At 44.3% G+C, this 17,125-nt stretch overlaps 3 protein-coding genes across 4 annotated transcripts in view; 2 read left to right on the top strand and 1 right to left on the bottom strand.

The window, feature by feature from the left end:
* Efcab14 (EF-hand calcium binding domain 14) overlaps positions 1–8,522 on the top strand; it is a 39,856-nt gene extending 31,334 nt beyond the window's left edge. The window contains exons 7-9 of the mRNA XM_013016796.1: positions 1,160–1,271; positions 2,817–2,942; positions 6,462–8,522. Coding sequence (XP_012872250.1) covers positions 1,160–1,271; positions 2,817–2,942; positions 6,462–6,637 — 414 coding nt within the window. The 3' untranslated portion in view covers positions 6,638–8,522. The remainder of the gene's footprint in view (positions 1–1,159; positions 1,272–2,816; positions 2,943–6,461) is intronic.
* Positions 8,523–11,176: 2,654 nt separating this feature from the next.
* Positions 11,177–12,639, bottom strand: Tex38 (testis expressed 38). Its single transcript, XM_013016879.1, has 2 exons — positions 12,606–12,639; positions 11,177–11,852 (listed from the first exon to the last, which is right to left on the bottom strand). Exons 1-2 carry the CDS (start codon positions 12,637–12,639, stop codon positions 11,251–11,253), a joined length of 636 nt encoding a protein of 211 aa, XP_012872333.1. The 3' UTR covers positions 11,177–11,250.
* Positions 12,640–16,673: 4,034 nt separating this feature from the next.
* The window catches only part of Atpaf1 (ATP synthase mitochondrial F1 complex assembly factor 1), a 37,419-nt gene continuing 36,967 nt past the window's right edge, over positions 16,674–17,125 (top strand). For both annotated transcript variants that reach the window (XR_001175097.1, XM_013016991.1), the window contains exon 1: positions 16,674–17,115. Coding sequence is in view for 1 of the 2 variants with exons in the window: in XM_013016991.1 (XP_012872445.1) it covers positions 16,805–17,115 (311 nt within the window). In the remaining variant the exon portion in view is untranslated. The remainder of the gene's footprint in view (positions 17,116–17,125) is intronic.

Here is a 17,125-nt window from a genome sequence, read left to right as displayed (position 1 = left end):
GGTCTCTCCTGCCCAGGCTGGCTTTGAACCGAGATCCTCAGATCTCAGCCTCCTGAGTAGCTAGGATTACAGGCATGAGCCACCAGCGCCCGGCTAAGGGAGGAACTTTTTAAAAAAGATGAAAATAAGTAAAATTTCAATTAAAAATACTGTAGCTCCTTGTTCCTGATGATTTCCCCTACCATTTGAATCATCACTATAGGGAGACTTGGAGGGGAAATACCTGTGGTTTGAGTTTAGCTGCTTTAGAAAGGTGGGGTGGTAGGAGCAAGGTGCTGGTGGCTCAGGCCTATAATCTAGCTACTCTACAGGCTAAGATCTGAGGATTGAAATTCAAAGCCAGCCTGGGCAGGAAAGTCTGTAAGACTCTTATCTCCAATAAACCACCAAAAAACTGGAAGTGGCACTGTGGCTCAAGTGGTAGAGCACTAGCCTTGAGTTGAAGAGCTGAGGGACACTGACCCAGTCCCAGAGTTCAAAGCCCCATGACCGACAAAACAGGGGGAAGGGGGAGCCATGGGTGACATGGCTCATACCTATAATCCTAGTAGCTACTCAGGAGGTTGAATCTGAGGATCCCTGTTCAAAGCCAATCCAGGCAGACAAATCAGTGAGACTCTATCTCCAATTAACCAGCAAACTGTTGGAAATACAGGTATGGCTCAAGTGGTAAAACATCAGCCTTGAGAGGAAGAAGCCAAGTGAGAACAAGAGGCCCTGAGTTCAAATCCCAGTTTTAGCACAAGCAATAAAAATCCTGTGCATCATGTGGTCTAGTCACTGGTGATATGATATATTTAGGACAGTTATTTAGTTAGTGTGAAATAACTTCCAGAAAGCACTGTCCTCATTTAGGAAATGGGTGTTGCACAGATACCTGAGCAATGGTACATTTCCTCTACTGCTGATGCTTGCATGCTTTCTTCCATCAACCAAATGTTCACAGTGAGTCAGTGAGTAGAGCGTAATCTTTCCTTAATAGTCTAGCCTCAAATCCAGTTAGAGACTTATCAACACTGAGAAAAAAGGTATTTCTAGTATTCATCAATTCATTGACAAATGAGGGTCAAGAACTGCATGCTACAAATGCTGTGGACAATAGTGGAGGCTCAGTTGAGGCCTCCTGCCTTAAACTTTCTGTGATCTTTGTTCTGAGCAGAAAGAAGATAGCCCAAATTCTCAGGTAACCAAATTACGAGAGAAATTGCAGCTGATCAGTGCTCTCACAAACAAACCTGAAAGCAATAGTCCTCCAGAGACTGCAGATGAAGGTGAGTGCGGGCCTAGCTTCTTGAATATTTCACGCAGGCTTGGGCAACTTGCCTCCCACACAGAGTGGGAAAGGTGTTTCAGCAGCACTGATCGAACCAAGTGAGTAATGCCTGAGCGCACTGAGATGAAGCTGATGCACTTTGCTTTCATTTAGTAAAACCATTTTGTACATGATTTGTACTCTAGTCTATTAAGGGAAGAATGGGTAATGTTTAGCTGGAAATAGACTTCTCCATGCTGTCTGCATCCAATTATAGGTAAAAATGTTACTGTCGTAGTGAATTCTAAACCAGCCCTAAATGTTGTTCATGAGCCTTTCCATTTTGTAAGTGCATAAAATTTACTTAAAAATAAATATTATTAGCACTTTTGAAAATCATTAGCATAATGGAACTATTGGGGTGGGGGGGCACATGGCTTTAGGTAGAGACAGTTATATAGCAAATGCATTAATTAACCTTTACTGATTTAGGCCCTTTGAGAAGACAACAAAAGCATTTTTCAGTGTTGGCTTTGATCTATCATCCTACAAGTATTTTTTGGAAAAAGTAGTTTTGGAAAAGCAGAACTACCATAGAGGCCTTATAACACTGTGCTACATAATCTTATGCTAACAGCCTTTGTTCCAGCTCAGCTGGTAGCATATACTCCCAGACTAGGCTTATAGCACATCTCCCAAGAAGTCAAAACATCATTAATATCCAACCACTGGGCTGCTTTATCATCTCATTGTGGGTTTTTTTGTTGTTGTTGTTTTTGAGGGGGGGGGGTCTGATCATGGGGCCTGAACTCTGGGCCTGGGCGCTGTCCCTCGGCTCTTCAGCTCAAGTCTAGCGCTCTACCACTTGAGCCACAGTGCCACTTCTGGCTTTTTTCTTTTAGCTTATGTGGTGCTGAGGAATCAAACCCATGCCTCATGCATGCAAGGCAAGCGCTCTACCATTGAGCCACCTTCCCAGCCCCTCTCATTGTGTTTTGCCATCTGCCTTACCATCTAAAGGCATATAATACTAACCTCTACTGCCACTTGAGTAAGTCTCTTATGCGAAATGTTTGAGACCTCAAGTATTTCTTTTTTTTTTTCTTCCTCAAGTATTTCTGATTCCAAATTTTTTTCAAATTTTGGAATACTTGTATAGACATAATGAGATATTACTCAAGTCTGAAAATAAATACATAGCCTGATGGCAATTTTAATTGTGACCATCACATGTGGACTTCTCCACTTACGTCAACACTCCAAAATTTTTGAATTTTGAAGTATTTCAGATTATGGATTCTCAAATTAGAGGTGTTTCACCTTCGTAACATCTTTCAGGGTACTGCTGCTTTAAACCTTCATGTTAACATAATACTGATTCATCCTCACTTGTCCACCAGCATATCTCAGTCCAACCCTTTATCATTACATAATCTCTGCTACTTAATATTTAATTGTTTCTTTTAAATGAATACATGGGCAATTTCCCTAAATAGTGACCTTCAGTGCTTGTTTAATTTGCTGTTGGAATTGACTATCCTAAAAGTGTATGTATTTGTTACAGAACAAGTGCAGAATTTTACATCAAAGCCTTCAGCATTGCCAAAATTTTCACAGTTTCTTGGAGACAAAATTGAGAAAGCTACCCAGTTAAAACCTATCTCCCTACCAGGAATTTCTAGCCTTGAAGGTAAGTTTCTATACTGTGGGGTAATGGTGGGAAGGTTCCATGTCATAACTTTTTTGTATGGTACTGAAGTTTTAACTCAGGACCTCAAGATTGCTAGCCTAAGTGCTAACTCTTTTTGGGGTGGCGAGACGGGGGCAGTTGTGGGGTTCGAACTCTGGGCCTAGGAGCTGTCCTTGCATTCTTCAGCTCAAGGCAAGTGCTCTACCACTTCTGGTTTTCTGGTGGTTTATTGGAGGTTAAGAGTCTCATGGACTTTCCTGCCCAGGCTGGCTTTGAACCATTATCCTCAGATCTCAGCCTCCTGAGTAGATAGGATTACAGGTGAGCCACTGGTGCCCAGCTTGTGTGCTAACTCTTTTAACTCATACCTCTAGCTCTTCTTTTTGCTGGTTAGTTTGGAGATGAAGTCTAGCAAACTTTTATGCCCAGACTGGCCTCAAACTGTGATTCTCCAGATTTTAGCCTCCTGAATATTACAGATGTGAATCACCTGGACCCAGCCAAGGTTGTAACTTTTTACTTTTTAAGTTGTATAAAAAAAATAAAAATATGGGGGCTGGGAAAAATATGGGTTGGCTCAGTGGTAGAGTGCTTGCCTCGCATGCATGAGGCCCTGGGTTCGATTCCTCAGCACCACATAAGCAGGGGAAAAAAGCCAGAAGTGGCGTTGTGGTTCAAGTGGTAGAGCACTAGCCTTGAACTGAAGAGCTGAGGGACAGTGCCCAGGCCCAGAGTTCAGATCCCATGACTGGACCCAAAAAATAAATAAATAAATATAAATAAATATAAATATCTAGCTGGGCACCAGTGCCCAGGCCCAGAGTTCAAGCCCCACAACTAAACAACAACAACCGGGCTGGGAAGGTGGCTCAGTGGTAGAGTGCTTGCCTTGCATGCATGAGGCCCTAGGTTCGATTCCTCAGCACCACATAAGCAAAAAGAAAAAAGCCGGAAGTGGCGCTGTGGCTCAAGTGGTAGAGCACTAGCCTTGAGCTGAAGAGCTGAGGGATAGCGCCCAGGCCCAGAGTTCAGGCCCTACGACCGGACCCAAAAAAAAAAAAACAACAACAACCAAAAAGTATCTTAACATTTATTTGAGTACTTATAAGCCACATACTTTATTTGCATCACCATCTTGTAAACATAAGTCTGGGCACTCAGTAAGTGGTTGAGGCAGAATTCAAGCTGACTGACAGCAAAGCTTATACTCTTAAGCAATGTACCGTATTGTAGAGGACAAAATGAAGACAGTACTGTGAGGTTAGTAAAATGATGATCCTCCAAAAATGAGAAGCCCTTTGCTGAAAGTCAACAAGAGAAACATCATAGGAAGATAAGCATATTTGCCTTCGAATAGTGTGTTCTGCTCTTTATTGTGATGTCAAAACCTCCCAGCATTTGCTGGGAAATCACCCATTTCTCTCCACTTACCTTTCTTTGACCCTTTACTTTAGGTACCATGCCACTAGGAAACATATCCTAACAGAAATTTTATTTTTGCATACTACTAGAAAGTATGGAGCATGAAGTATGAGTTTCATAAACTCATCCCCTCCTCCACACACACACTCTCTCTCTCTCTCTCTCTCTCTCTCTCTCTCTCTTGAAATCTAGCACTTGGTGACAGGCATCTGGAAAAAGTTTCCTATCTATTTTTCTGGCTCTCAGAGAGCTTTTGAGGTTTTACTAGCTGCATTGCCCAGCTTCTGACAGGAGTGATAGTAGGGCGCTATTTAGAAATTGGCAAGAATGCTTTGATTCACTTCCCAAATCCATCTCTCCTTCCTTTTTCATTCTTCCTGAGTATCAAACAGTACCCCCATTAAATCAAAGAGGCATTCAATGAAGAAAAGAAAATGAATTTTAGATGATTTTTAAAGAAACATAAGCCCCATTTACCTTCTTCAGTATTAGAATCTAAATCAGTCAGTTGATTATAGGAACACAATCAAATTCTTCTTTTAAGCCTCCTGAGTTCAGACATGAACCACCTGCACTTGGTATCACCAACAAACACTTTTTTTTTTTTTTGACCAGTCATGGACTTGAATTTGGGGCCTGGGCAATATCTGAACTTTTTTACTCAACGCTAGTACTCTACCACCTTGAGCCACAATGCCACTTCTGTCATTTTCTCCTTATGTTGAACTGAGGGATTGAACACAGGGCTTCATGCATACTAAGCAAGCAGTCTACCACATTCCCAGTTCAACAAATACTCTTTTTTTTTTTTTGTCAGTCGTGGGTGCTGAACTCTGGGCCTGGGCACTGTCCCTCAGCTCTTCAGCTCAAAGCTAGTGCTCTACCACTTGAGCCACAGCGCCACTTCCAGCTTTTTTCTGCTTATGTGGTGCTGAGGAATCAAACCCAGGGCCTCATGCATGCGAGGCAAGTACTCTACCACTGAGCCAACTTCCCAGCCCTAACAAATCTTTTTGATGATGGTTCTCCTGGTGATTAGGAAGTGACAGCTTAATATAATCTTGAGTCCCTGGTTCTTAAGCTGACACCTCATAGAAAGAACACCAGACTACGTAATAATAAAACATGTTCTCTAGTCCATTTCTAAGACTCAGGCAAGTTACTTTCACTTTTGAGCTTTGGTTTTTCTATCAAAATTGAGTTTGGGGGATTATTATTGCTTGTAGACAACTAAAACATTCCTCCGTTCCCCACACAGCCATCCAGCAAGATTCTCACAATATGCCATGGTCTGCTTTACAGACTAGTTCCTATAAATAAGCTTCTGTGCTTCTGTACCTCCCTTCAATGTAAAGTAAAGGGAAGAAAATTTAAAGGGAAGGGGCTGGGAATGTGGCTTAGTGGTAGAGTGCTTGCCTAGCATGCATGAAGCCCCTGGGTTCAATTCCTCAGTACCACATAAACAGAAAAAGCTAGAAATGGAGCTGTGGCTCAAGTGGTAGAGTGCTAGCCTTGAGCAAAAGAAGCTCAGGGACAGAGCCCAGATCCTGAGTTCAAGCCCCAGGACTGGCAAAAACAAAAAATGAAAATTTAAAGAGAAGGCCCTGGCCAGGGAGAAAACCAGGCCATACATTTCTCCATTGTGTCACTATAGGATAGTGCCATTTGGTATTCATCTTGTTTTTAAAGGATTGAAAATTGCTCTTTATGATTCAGTGAGATCCTAAACATAAACATTTTTTGAAATAATATCTGCAAAGGAGCTTTTCTTTTATTGCTTTAAAGTCATTTGAGGCTACTGTTTTTTCATTGGTACTGGGACTTGAATCCAGGGTTTTGTGCTTGCTTGCTTGCTCATTTCTGGTTCTCTACCATTTGAGCCATGCCATCAGCCTAGCTTTTGAGGGATTAATTGGAGATGGAGTCTCACAAACTTTTCTTCCTGGCCTGCTTTTGAGCCATAATACTCCAGGTCTCATTCTCCTAAGTAGATAGGATTGCAGGCATGAACTACTGGCTTACCTGACTTGAGGCTACTTTTAGCTATATTCAGCTGTATGCATAAACACACACATTTTTTGCAATTCCTTTTGACAGATCTTCAGAATTTGTTCCACAAGACTGGCCAGGATATGAATGGGACGTTGACCTACCAAGAAATCTGGAATCTCCTAGGCTCTTCTATGCCAGAACAAGAAAGCTTGAGAGCATTTGATTCCAATGCGGATGGAAGATACTCATTCCTGGAGCTAAGAGTAGCTTTAGGTGTCTAAATTCATCAGGCATACTTGGAAATGGAGATAGACCCCTAACTACCTAAAATCTATTTACCCAACATAAACCACCATTTTTCCTACCCAGCTGCCCCTCATGTCCTCCAAACTACTGTAGCAGACACATTGCCACCTTTTAACTTGTTTGAAAAAACTATATAAAAATTATTTTTTTAAAAAAGAAAACCATATTACTTATAATATGATAGTCAGAAGTCTATGGTTTCTTGAAACCAGTAAGCTCTTACATTTTAAAATCACCAGGAAAAAAAAAGCCCCCTTTTTTTTTTCTCTTTCTCTCTCCTTTTTTTAAGGAGGAGACCTTATCTTTTAAAACTGGAAAGTGTATATAGAAAGAGAATAGCTACCTTTTATATTTCATATAAATTTGCCTTAAATTAGCTGCACTTTATAGAGACTCAGAAACTGTCTTTTCTTTAAAAGATAGACCTTTTCTGCTTGTAAATATTTAAAACGAAAGAAAAGTTGTGCATATTGTATGAAAAGTAGGAAGAAAGGTTTTGAACAGGATGTGAACAAATGACTTATTAAAGATTGTTAATCTGATCTGCATAGCAGTTAAAACTATGTCCACATCTCCTTAAGGAATCCCTCTGCCCAGGTGCTGCCACGGGGTTTGGCCTGGGAGCTGAGGGAATTAATTCAGGGAATGGACACTGGAGATAGCCTAGCTCCAGGCTCAGGAAAGTCAGATTCTGGGTCTTTGTTCCTGCTCTCTCAGTTAACCTCAACCTAGAACCAGAGAAGTCTTGTTGAGGATCTTTCTCATTTTTAATCTTCTGTTAGGGTTTTTGAGCATTAAAAAGTTATCCAGTGGGGATCTGTATTTTCCTCACAAGTAAGCTAGATTATCTCCCCCTACCCACAACTCAAGTCTATCTTAGAGCTATAGCTGGCTCCTACCTTCAGAATGCCCTCCATTCTATTATGGCAGAACCCAAGTCCCTTGTCACCATCACAAACTGGCCACCAGAATATTTGAAGAATGCTATGCTTATGGTTTTGACTCTAGAAGCTATACCCCTTGGGATTTTACATGGGGGCTAACTGAGAACATGATAAATTCCTTGGTAGGATGACTAATGCAAAAAAGAGTATGAAGTGAAAATCATATTCATCAGCTCAGAACTTGTAATTAGTGGTTCTCTGCCCAGAAGGTGCCAAACTACAGCAAACAAGCCTGGAGCAAGAGTCCTCACAAGATGGTAGAAGCCCTTAAATTCTTCTTTGGACTTGCCACAAAAGGTCCCTGGGCCGGAAGGATAATACCTTCTTGTCATCTCTACACTGAGTTAGACTCATGAGTTGGTGTTCCTAGGAGCAGTCTTTGAGCAACACTAAAGGAACACTTAACTTTACCAAATTTAATTTTGCTGTAGCCAAGTGGGAGAAACTAGAGAAGCTTTTTAGTAGAGAACATTTCCCTTTAACTTATCCAAGTTGCCATCAGCCGTGGATGCAGTCCAGTACCCTTACATATTTAAAGGTTAGTTTTTTTTCTTTACATGATAGCTTTGTGTTGGCTAACTTTAATTTTTTTCAAGAAGTATTAAAGTTTAATTAAAGTGAGACAAAGTCTTTCCGTGAATATATGTACTTATGTCATGATTTATGTTTTTCCCATTTAAATTTTTTTCCCTTAACATTTACCTTGCCCATTTATGCTATTTCATTTTCTTGGAAAGGTTAATAAAATATAGTTTAAAAGTAGCCTGGCACTTTAGGTAACTTGAAGATAACTCTTGGTCTTCTAGCTGCCTTCCCTGCCCTCCCTGCCCCCACAACACACTTTTTAATATATACACTCTTACAAATTTTGTAACAACCAAATAAAGTTCTAGCAATAAATTGAATTATACTGCTATATTTGTATACACCGTACCATAAATAGTGTGTCTGTACCTGGAAGGTATTTTTTTGAGAACTGATTTATATGAAATATATTGAGGGTAATGTAGCTTGTCCTTTTTAGTTTTGAGTTCTTATTCATAGGCAGATACTTTCAGGACACTTTAACTCTTTGTGGTATGTACTTTTGTTTTGCATCTCCTTTTAGTTTTTCTTCTCATCTGGAGCTTGTCTGCAAGCATCACCCCTGAGCCATGTGTAGTGCCATCCCCTCCCCTACCAAGTTAGCAGTGTCTCCATACTGCACTTGGTCCCATGATACCATGTCATTTGTCCCAGACAGAGGTAGGTATCTTGACACTACCTTTGTTCAAAGTTGAACAGACTCACTGGCCTAAGAGCCACAGCAGCCTATCACACAATGTTGATTTGGGATTTTCATTTGTATGTTGTCCTAATTTATCAGCCTGTGCCTGCACTGAGCAATAGTGAACCCTCACCGGCCACATCTCAGCGTTGAGAAAGAGATTGGGTAGTAGTGAGTTTGCCTTTGGTTTCAAATCCTTTTGTCCTTAAAGTCTGGTGATTCCTAGTGCTTCTCTCCTAAATTTCAAAACTAATTTGTTTTGTTGACTCATGCTTTCTGGAGTAATGTTTACTTAAAGAACTTCCTCAAGTCCAATAGGGTAGCTCACACCTGTAATCCTTGCTCTGGGGAGGCTGAGGCAGAAGGAAGGATCAAGAGTTCAAGACCAGCCAGGCGCTGGTGGCTCAGGCCTGTAATCCTAGCTACTTAGGAGGCTGAGATCTGAGGATTGCGGTTCAGAGCCAGCCCGGGCAGGAGAGACTGTAAGACTCCTATCTCCAATAAACCACCAGAAAACCGGAAGTGGCGCTGTAGCTCAAGTGGTAGAGTGCTCGCCTTGAGCTGAAGAGCTGAGGGACAGCGCCCAGAGTTCAAGCCCCACGACCGACAAAAAAAAAAAAAAGAGTTCAAGACCAATCTGAACTTGTAAATCAGTCAGACAGGTAATGTGGAAATAAAGCCAAAGGAAGAGAACACCTGGCTTCAAGATGAATTCAGGGTTGTCTGAAGGCAGAGTAGTGCCTGGCCTTCAGAAATGGGTCCTATGCAACAAAGCCAAAGAAGTGGGCGCCCCCTACTTCTGCATTTTGCCTTCCTTGTGGTTTCCTTTCTTTGCCTTTGCTGGTCATCGCTCCTCAGCACCCAGCCTGCCAGTCACAGTGCAAGGTTTTGATTGTGATGGGCTCATGTTCACAATGGCCTATTTTAGTGACAGCTTTTGTTTGCTACACACCTCATTGGCTTGCTTGCCAACACCAGCTAGATGTGTGTCCTTTCATTTCCAAACCAGAACACATTTGTGTATTCCTGTGACTTGATAGAGCATGTATTGTAAATGAACCTAACCTACCTTGTTTTCTCATTTTAAGAAATGTAAATCTACTTTGTTTTAGAAGATCGATTTTGGAAATGGATAAATGATTTTGGTTCCCTTAGGGAATTAATCAAGGGTTTCGTGACTTGAGCTTTGCCATTTTTATTTGTCTAAATAAAATATTTCCTTCCTTTCAACTATGTCTTTCTAAAGAAGCCTCCCTATTCCCTTCTTTTTAAAAATCTGGTTTGATCCTAGTTTTATGAACTCCTTCCTCTTGAAATCGAAGACTAATAGATGATAGACACAAAGCAATGTTCAGAAACCTACCATAAGAATTGCAACATTTGCTCTTGGCGTTGGTGGCTCATACCTAGTCCTTGCTACTCAGGAGGCTGAGATCTGAGGATTGCAATTCAAAGCCAGCCCAGACAGGAAAGTCCGTGAACTCATCTCCAATTAACCACCAGAAAACCAGAAATGGCACTGTGGCTCAAGTGGTAGAGTGCTTGCCTTGAGGTGATTAGCTTAGGGACAGCTCCCAGGCCCAGAGCTCAAGCCCCATGACCAACCAAAAAAAGCGGGGGGGGCTGGGAAGGTGTCTCAGTGGTAGAGTGCTTGCCTCGCATGCATGAGGACCTGGGTTCAATTCCTCAAAAGCCAGAAGTGGTGCTATGGCCCAGGTCCAGAGTTCAAGCCCAGGACTGACAAAAAAAAAAGACTTGTAGCATATTTGGCCTAAAGGAGTAAGCAGAGCTCAGGCTTTAGTCACATGCAGAATGGCAGAGGGCAAGGTGATGCCTGTTTCAATAAGAGGCTCAAACATTTAGGTCTGTTTTATATGTTGAGATTCAATATAAAAGGCATGCTTCCCAGGTAGATTCTACCACTTTGGAGCAGGAAAAAAAGATAAAACCTATTGCTAGAGAGAAGTCATAGATAGGTTTGGGGTTTCTCCACAAACCTCTGCTTCTCCTAGGGGAAGTCCTTGCATAAAACCTACATAATTTGCAAATATGAGTTTATACACAAGGCATATAACTAGGAGGAATATCGAGTCTGTACACAAGTACTAACTCAGTGTGCCTCCCCATAGCCAACCTCCAGTTCCAGGGTTGTATTGGTGAGACTCATGACCAAGTTGGTTTGCAAAGTGCTCCCACCAAACAGGAAAGGAATTGCCTTCAAATAAGCAAAGGAGATGTAGCAGAGTCTTAGACTTTTTAATTTTCCATACAGTGACAACCAGATGGGCTCTGACCTCTGTCAATAACCACCTTGAAGTTAGTTCCATTTCCTACTCTGCCCCCTGGTCCCTGCAGCCCCACCTTCATCGAGCGGAAGCTACAGTTCTGAAGCAAAAGGCTTGGCGTTGAAGCAGTTCCCCCTGTGGGCCAGTGTGGGTAAGGAATGGAAGTGGACATTCCTTTCAGGACAGTTGGCCAGAGGGTAGGATACAGAGTGGTTCAGCATAGGAGGTAGGTTGCAGAGGGACAGAGCAAAAGGCACCTCCTGAAAGATGGGAATTGGGAGTGGGGAGCTGGTCTGGGGCTGTGATGGGGAAGAAAGGGGCTGCTGTGGGACCACAAGAGCAGGTTGTGGGGGGCCAGGAGCCTCACCCCTAGGACTGCTCTCTGGGACCACATAGGCTCTGCCTTCTGGGATGTCCATCTCCCACAGAGAATCTGGATTCTGGACTTCAGTCTCCATCTTGGTGGCAGCAGGAGGAGGGCCGGTATTAATGGCTGTATTCATGCCATAGTGACGTCGCTTGTTTATCCAGTACAGCAGTGGGCTGTAGGTGAATGTAGCAGCTCTCATCACCTCCACCCACTGCTGGGCACGCTCTTCCCGCCGCAGGTTCTTCTTCCAGTGAAGAAAGAGAATGCAGCTGCCCGTGACCACAGAGCACAGCCCCAGGAAACCAAAGTACAGCAAGACCCACACTAAGGAAGAGAAAAAAAAAAAAAAAGAGACAGGCTGGCTGATGGTGCTCTAGTTTGGGATCTGAGCTGTCCCTCATTTATTTCCTTGAACCAATCAATCACCCCAGCCAATTAACTCTTCTCATGACTCCTTCCCTCCCTCCTCCTAGGTTTGTGTCATCATTCTTTTATTCAGAGATGGAAAGTTCTAAGGAGCTTAAAGATGATAATAAAAAAGCTAGATCTAGAGGAGACATGATCTGGCCAGGTTGTCAGACTCCCAGCCTAGGAACCTATCCAGTCCACTGGACTGAGAAGTCTCATTAAGGGCTATTTAAGGAAATGATTCAGCTGTTGACAGGGACACCAATGTATCCCCTCTGGTTGGGCAGAGAATGGTCTCTGCCTTCTCTTTTTTGTTGTTGGTGGTGGTGGTTGTGGGCCTTGAACTCTGGGCCTGGGTGCTGTCCCTCATCTCTTCAGCTTAAGGCAAGAGCTCTACCACTTAAGCCACAGCACTACTTTTAGTTTTCTGGTGGTTAATTGGAGATAAGAGTATCATGGACTTTCCTGCCCGGGCTGGCTTTGAACCAAGATCCTCAGATCTCAGCCTCCTAGGTAGCTAGGATTACAGGCATGAGCCACCAATGCCTGGCTTTCTGCCTTCTCTTTCTAGAAGAGACTGTTTCCTTTTAGCACCCCATTCGTGCAAATTTTTCTTTGTCCCCACACCTAAGGACACAAAGTGAATGGCGGGATTCAGGATATACTTACTGCCAGAGAGGCTCAGGTCCTGTTGGGAATCCATAAGGATGTGCATTGGTACCCAGCCCACTGCTCTGGGGCGAGGAAACTCATCCACTGATCTGTCACCAATGGGATCCTCAGAAGGCCCAGGACCTCATTGTTGCCTAAGGGAGAGGTCACCAAGTTCTGAGCACTGAGCATTCCAGGGGCAGTGCTTATGAGATAATGCAACAAAGGGCCATCCACTAGTATCTCATGAACCTAGTGTGTCTTATTTTATCAGAGATTGGTCCACCCCTTGTGGTGAACCCATAGAGCATCCCCCAGGGCTCATACTAGGGCCTCACACTCTCAGAGTCTTACCCATGTTGGTCACTAGGAAACCATGGCCAGACACCTTGTGTGTGGGGGAGGGGGGGGAGAGGAGAGGGGTGGCAGTGCAGGACAGAGGAGTACATAGTGTTCTCATGAGAAAACTTGCTCAAGAGAACATCTACGCAGCTGATCAATGCTTCCCTCTTTGTCTCCTACAATCTCTCTTCTGTTTCACTTTCTTCCTTCCAATAAATGCTGGTATGGGTTTCTGGGACATCAAGCCCTGTAGGATTTCCCCTTTATCTGGTCCTAGCCTTCCCTTTCCAATCCTCATACTCCTTTCCCTTCTAGCCATGTTAGAGTGAACAGACTCCAACATCCAAGTACTTCTCTCAGTTAGATCACTGGTTTTCCTGAATGGTAAACAACCATCCTGTTTGGCCAGGATTAAAAGGATATCCAGGACATGTTTCTTAACCCAAGAGTGGCTCTTTACTGAACATTTGCGTATCCTCTCAGGTTCGGCTCATATGCCTGCTCTGTGGCAAACAATTATTTCCATTATCTTCCCAGAATCACATTATCTCTGAAGAGATTGGGACAGTTGTAGAATCCACCTGACATCAGATGCTTAAAGTTCTGGGGGCAAGGGGAGACAGATCTTCCTTATTCAACAAGTCCCTTAAGACTCAAGTCAGAGACTTGTTTAACATGTCCCAGTGACGCTTGATCCATTTATGGAATAGTTCAGAGAGTCCTTTCTAAAAAGCCTGTCAGCTCCCAGTGGCATGCACCACTGGACCAAGCTTGGCTTCTCAACACAATTTAATTCCTTCTCTGCTAGTTCCCCAATGAGGGACTTGAGGCACTATTTACACAGAGTTCTCCACAGTGTCCACTTACCCTTGGCTCTCCTTATCACTGGCCTCTGCTTGTTAGAGTTCTTTGCTGGTTTAATCTTATTTCCCTCCTAAGTGTCATCAGGCTTCCAGGCTCTCAGGTTCAGTCTTAGGCTCTGTCTACATTCAGTTCTCAATGAATTCATGGGTTAATATCTAGAACTTTATGTCTCCAATTAGGATATACCTCAGAACTTTATACTCATATACTCTACAACTTAGGTTATGTCCCTCGTTTCTGATCAAATATGTCTCAAACCAAACTCCTTATCATTCTTCCTCCTATAAGTACCCTTCTTCCTTTCTGTAAACAGAAACACTTTCTAGTTCAGACCCAAACCCTGTAAGTCATCCTTGACTCCTTTCATTCTATCACACCTGTCTGTGCAAAATCTTTAGGCTTTTCTTTCAAAATATACCCCAAATCTGACCACTTTTTCCCTCCCATCATTTTAGTCCAGGTACTTCTCTCAGCTAAATCACTGGTTTTCCTGGAGGGTAAACAACCAACTTGTTTGACCAGGATTAAAAGGGTATCCAGGACATGACACTTTGAATACTAAAGCCAAAAGAATCCTGGGTAAAACAATAAGTCACTCTTGTGAACATTTCAATCTTTGCCACCACATATCATCCTAAATTTCACCAGCAGCCAGAATGATTTTTTTTTTGGCAGTACTGGAGTTTCAACTCAAGGCCTCGCATTTGGTCAGCTTACTTGCTTAGCTGGTACACTGGAGTACTCATCCAGCCTAGCTCTTCAAAAGTTATTTGAGGGCTGGGAAGTTGGCTCAGTGGTAGAGCGCTTGCCTTGCATGCATGAGGCCCTGGATTCTATTTCTCAGCACCACATAAGCAAAAAGAAAAAAGCCAGAAGTGGCGCTGTGGCTCAACTGGTAGAGCGCTAGCCTTGAGCTGAAGGGCTAAGGAACAGCACCCAGGCCCAGAGTTCAGGCCCCACGAGCGGACCCCCCCAAAAAAAAAGTTATTTGAGAGATGGGGGTCTTTCAGACTCTTCTGCCTAGACTGATTTCAAATCAGAATATTCCAGATCTCAGCTTCTTGAGTAGCTAGTATTATTTAGGCCTCAGCCACCAGCACCTGCTCTGAATGATCCTTTTGAGCCGACCTCTGCTCAAAATCTACAGAGATTCCCCATCTCACATTAAAAATCACAGTCCTTAAGGCAGGCAAAGCCCTGAACACTTTAACCCACACCCCGGTCCCATGCCTCCTTAGTCTCAGCTGCTGTTTCTTTCACTCTCTGAGATGCAGTAGCCTCCTTTCTCTTCCCAAAGTATTCTTCTGTATCAGGGCCTTTGTACGTGCTATTCTTCCTACCTGAAAAAGAGGGAATAATGTCCTTCCTTCCTTTCCTTCGGGTTCTTGAGTGTCTCCTGATCTCTATCTCTCAGCCTGCTGTTTTTCAGTATAGCAGTATATGCCTATTTGTTGCCTATCTCCACTGGAATGTAAGCTATATGAATTAATGTAAACAAGGATTTGAGGATTTCAGATAGTGATAACTCCTGTGAAGGTAGTAAAATAAAAGGGCAAATAGGATAAAAACAGACCGTAAAAGGATGGAGAGATTCATTTAAAAAGATTAAAAGAGAGGGGCCTGGGAAGGTGGCTCAGTGGTAGAGCACTTGCCTTGCATGCATGAGGCCCTGGGTTCGATTCCTCAGCACCACATAAGCAAAATGAAAAAAGCCGGAAGTGGTGCTATGGCTCAAGTGGTAGAGTGCTAGCCTTGAGCTGAAGAGCTGAGGGACAGCGCCCAGGCCCAGAGTTCAGACCCCACGACCGTAAAAAAAAAAAAAAAAAAGATTAAAAGAGAGATTCATTTATGTTTGAGGTATTGACACATGAACTAAACCTTAGGTGATAAAGAGGCAGCAATGTGCTGTCTGAGCAAGAAGAGCAATTGTGTGTGCTAACCAGCACACTAGAAATTAGAAATATCCCACCACATGGTGCCCTGTGTGGGCAGGACTGACCTCCCATGAGAGCAAGTGGCATTGAGTAGAACTGAAGGCTCTGTCCCTGCCACACGCCAGGTTTCTATGGGGTAAGACACAAGCAGACAAGAACTCCATGCAAAAAACCAATCTAGTACTCACTGGCCACTACCTCAAAAGTGAATTTTGCAATTTGTGGGTGAGGATGGGAGGGGAAAATGGGGAGAGTGAGGAAAGGGGTGACACTGTCTTACCTGACATGTAACTGTAACCCCTCTGAACATCACCTTTATAATAACTATTTAAAAACAAAAAAAATTAAAAGGCAAATTATTGCCTGCCCTCACAGAGGGATCATTCATGCTGGGAGCAGCTGAGATTTTACAGCTGAGAGCTTACACCTTGTTCAGATGAGGAAGCTGGTGACCTGTGGGTTGAGAAAGGGAGAGGATATCCCAGGGATCACAAAGAACCCAAATAAGGCTGGTTCCTTGTGAACCGTTATTACTTTGCTCTGCATACAGCTGCCTCTCCTGTCTCTCTCAAGGAAGAAGAGTAAGTAGTCCATCTTGGCTGGAACTCCAGTGGGAAACAAGGCTTGGGAGGTAGCTGGCAACTTAAGAGACTTCCTCGTCTGTAAAATGAGGGGGATCTCTGCCTCACTTGACGTGAAGCCCAAGTAGTGGTTTGCGGATAGAGGCCTCAATGGAAAAACTGCAGCTGCGCTGACGGGACCTGGCTGTGGAAGGACAGACAGCTTACAGCGAGGGCCACGTGAATGCAGCTGGAAATGAGCTTGGCTACGACCGGAAGGTCCCGGCTGGCTGTCAAGAGGAGACTTGGCGCGCAAGGACTGCTGGTCCCGGGAGGGAGGGTGTAAATCCCGGCAGGCTCCCGGGAAGAGGCGGGCCGGGGCCGCCGGGGCGGCGAGAGCGCTCGGGAAGGGCCGCGCAGCCGGACCCCCGCCCGGGCTCCCGCCTTCGGCGAGGCCGGAACTTTGGGCGTGCGGAACCTCGGAGGCGGAGCGCGGGCGCTGAGGACCCGGAGGGAGATGGAGAGTGCGCGCGGGCCGGGGGCTGAGGCCGAGACGCCTGAGGAGGAAGAGCCGGAGGCGGGGGAGACCATGGCGGCCGTGGTGTCCGCGGCCGGTGGCGCGGGCCCGGCGGTCCTGCAGGTGGCCGGCCTCTACCGGGGTCTGTGCGCGGTGCGCAGCCGCACGCTGGCACTGGGGTTCGTGTCGCCCGCACAGCTGCGCGTGTTCCCCGTGCGCCGCGACAGCACGGACAGCAAAGGGGTGGGGTCGGAGCTGGAGGCCAACCCCTTCTACGACCGCTACCGGGACAAGATCCAGCAGCTGCGCAGGTGCGGGGGG

This window comes from Dipodomys ordii, unplaced genomic scaffold (assembly GCF_000151885.1).
Source record: "Dipodomys ordii isolate 6190 unplaced genomic scaffold, Dord_2.0 Scaffold33, whole genome shotgun sequence".
NCBI classification, from domain to species: domain Eukaryota; kingdom Metazoa; phylum Chordata; class Mammalia; order Rodentia; family Heteromyidae; genus Dipodomys; species Dipodomys ordii.
Note: the sequence above shows the minus strand (reverse complement) of the source record. Positions and strands in the feature narration are given on the sequence as shown.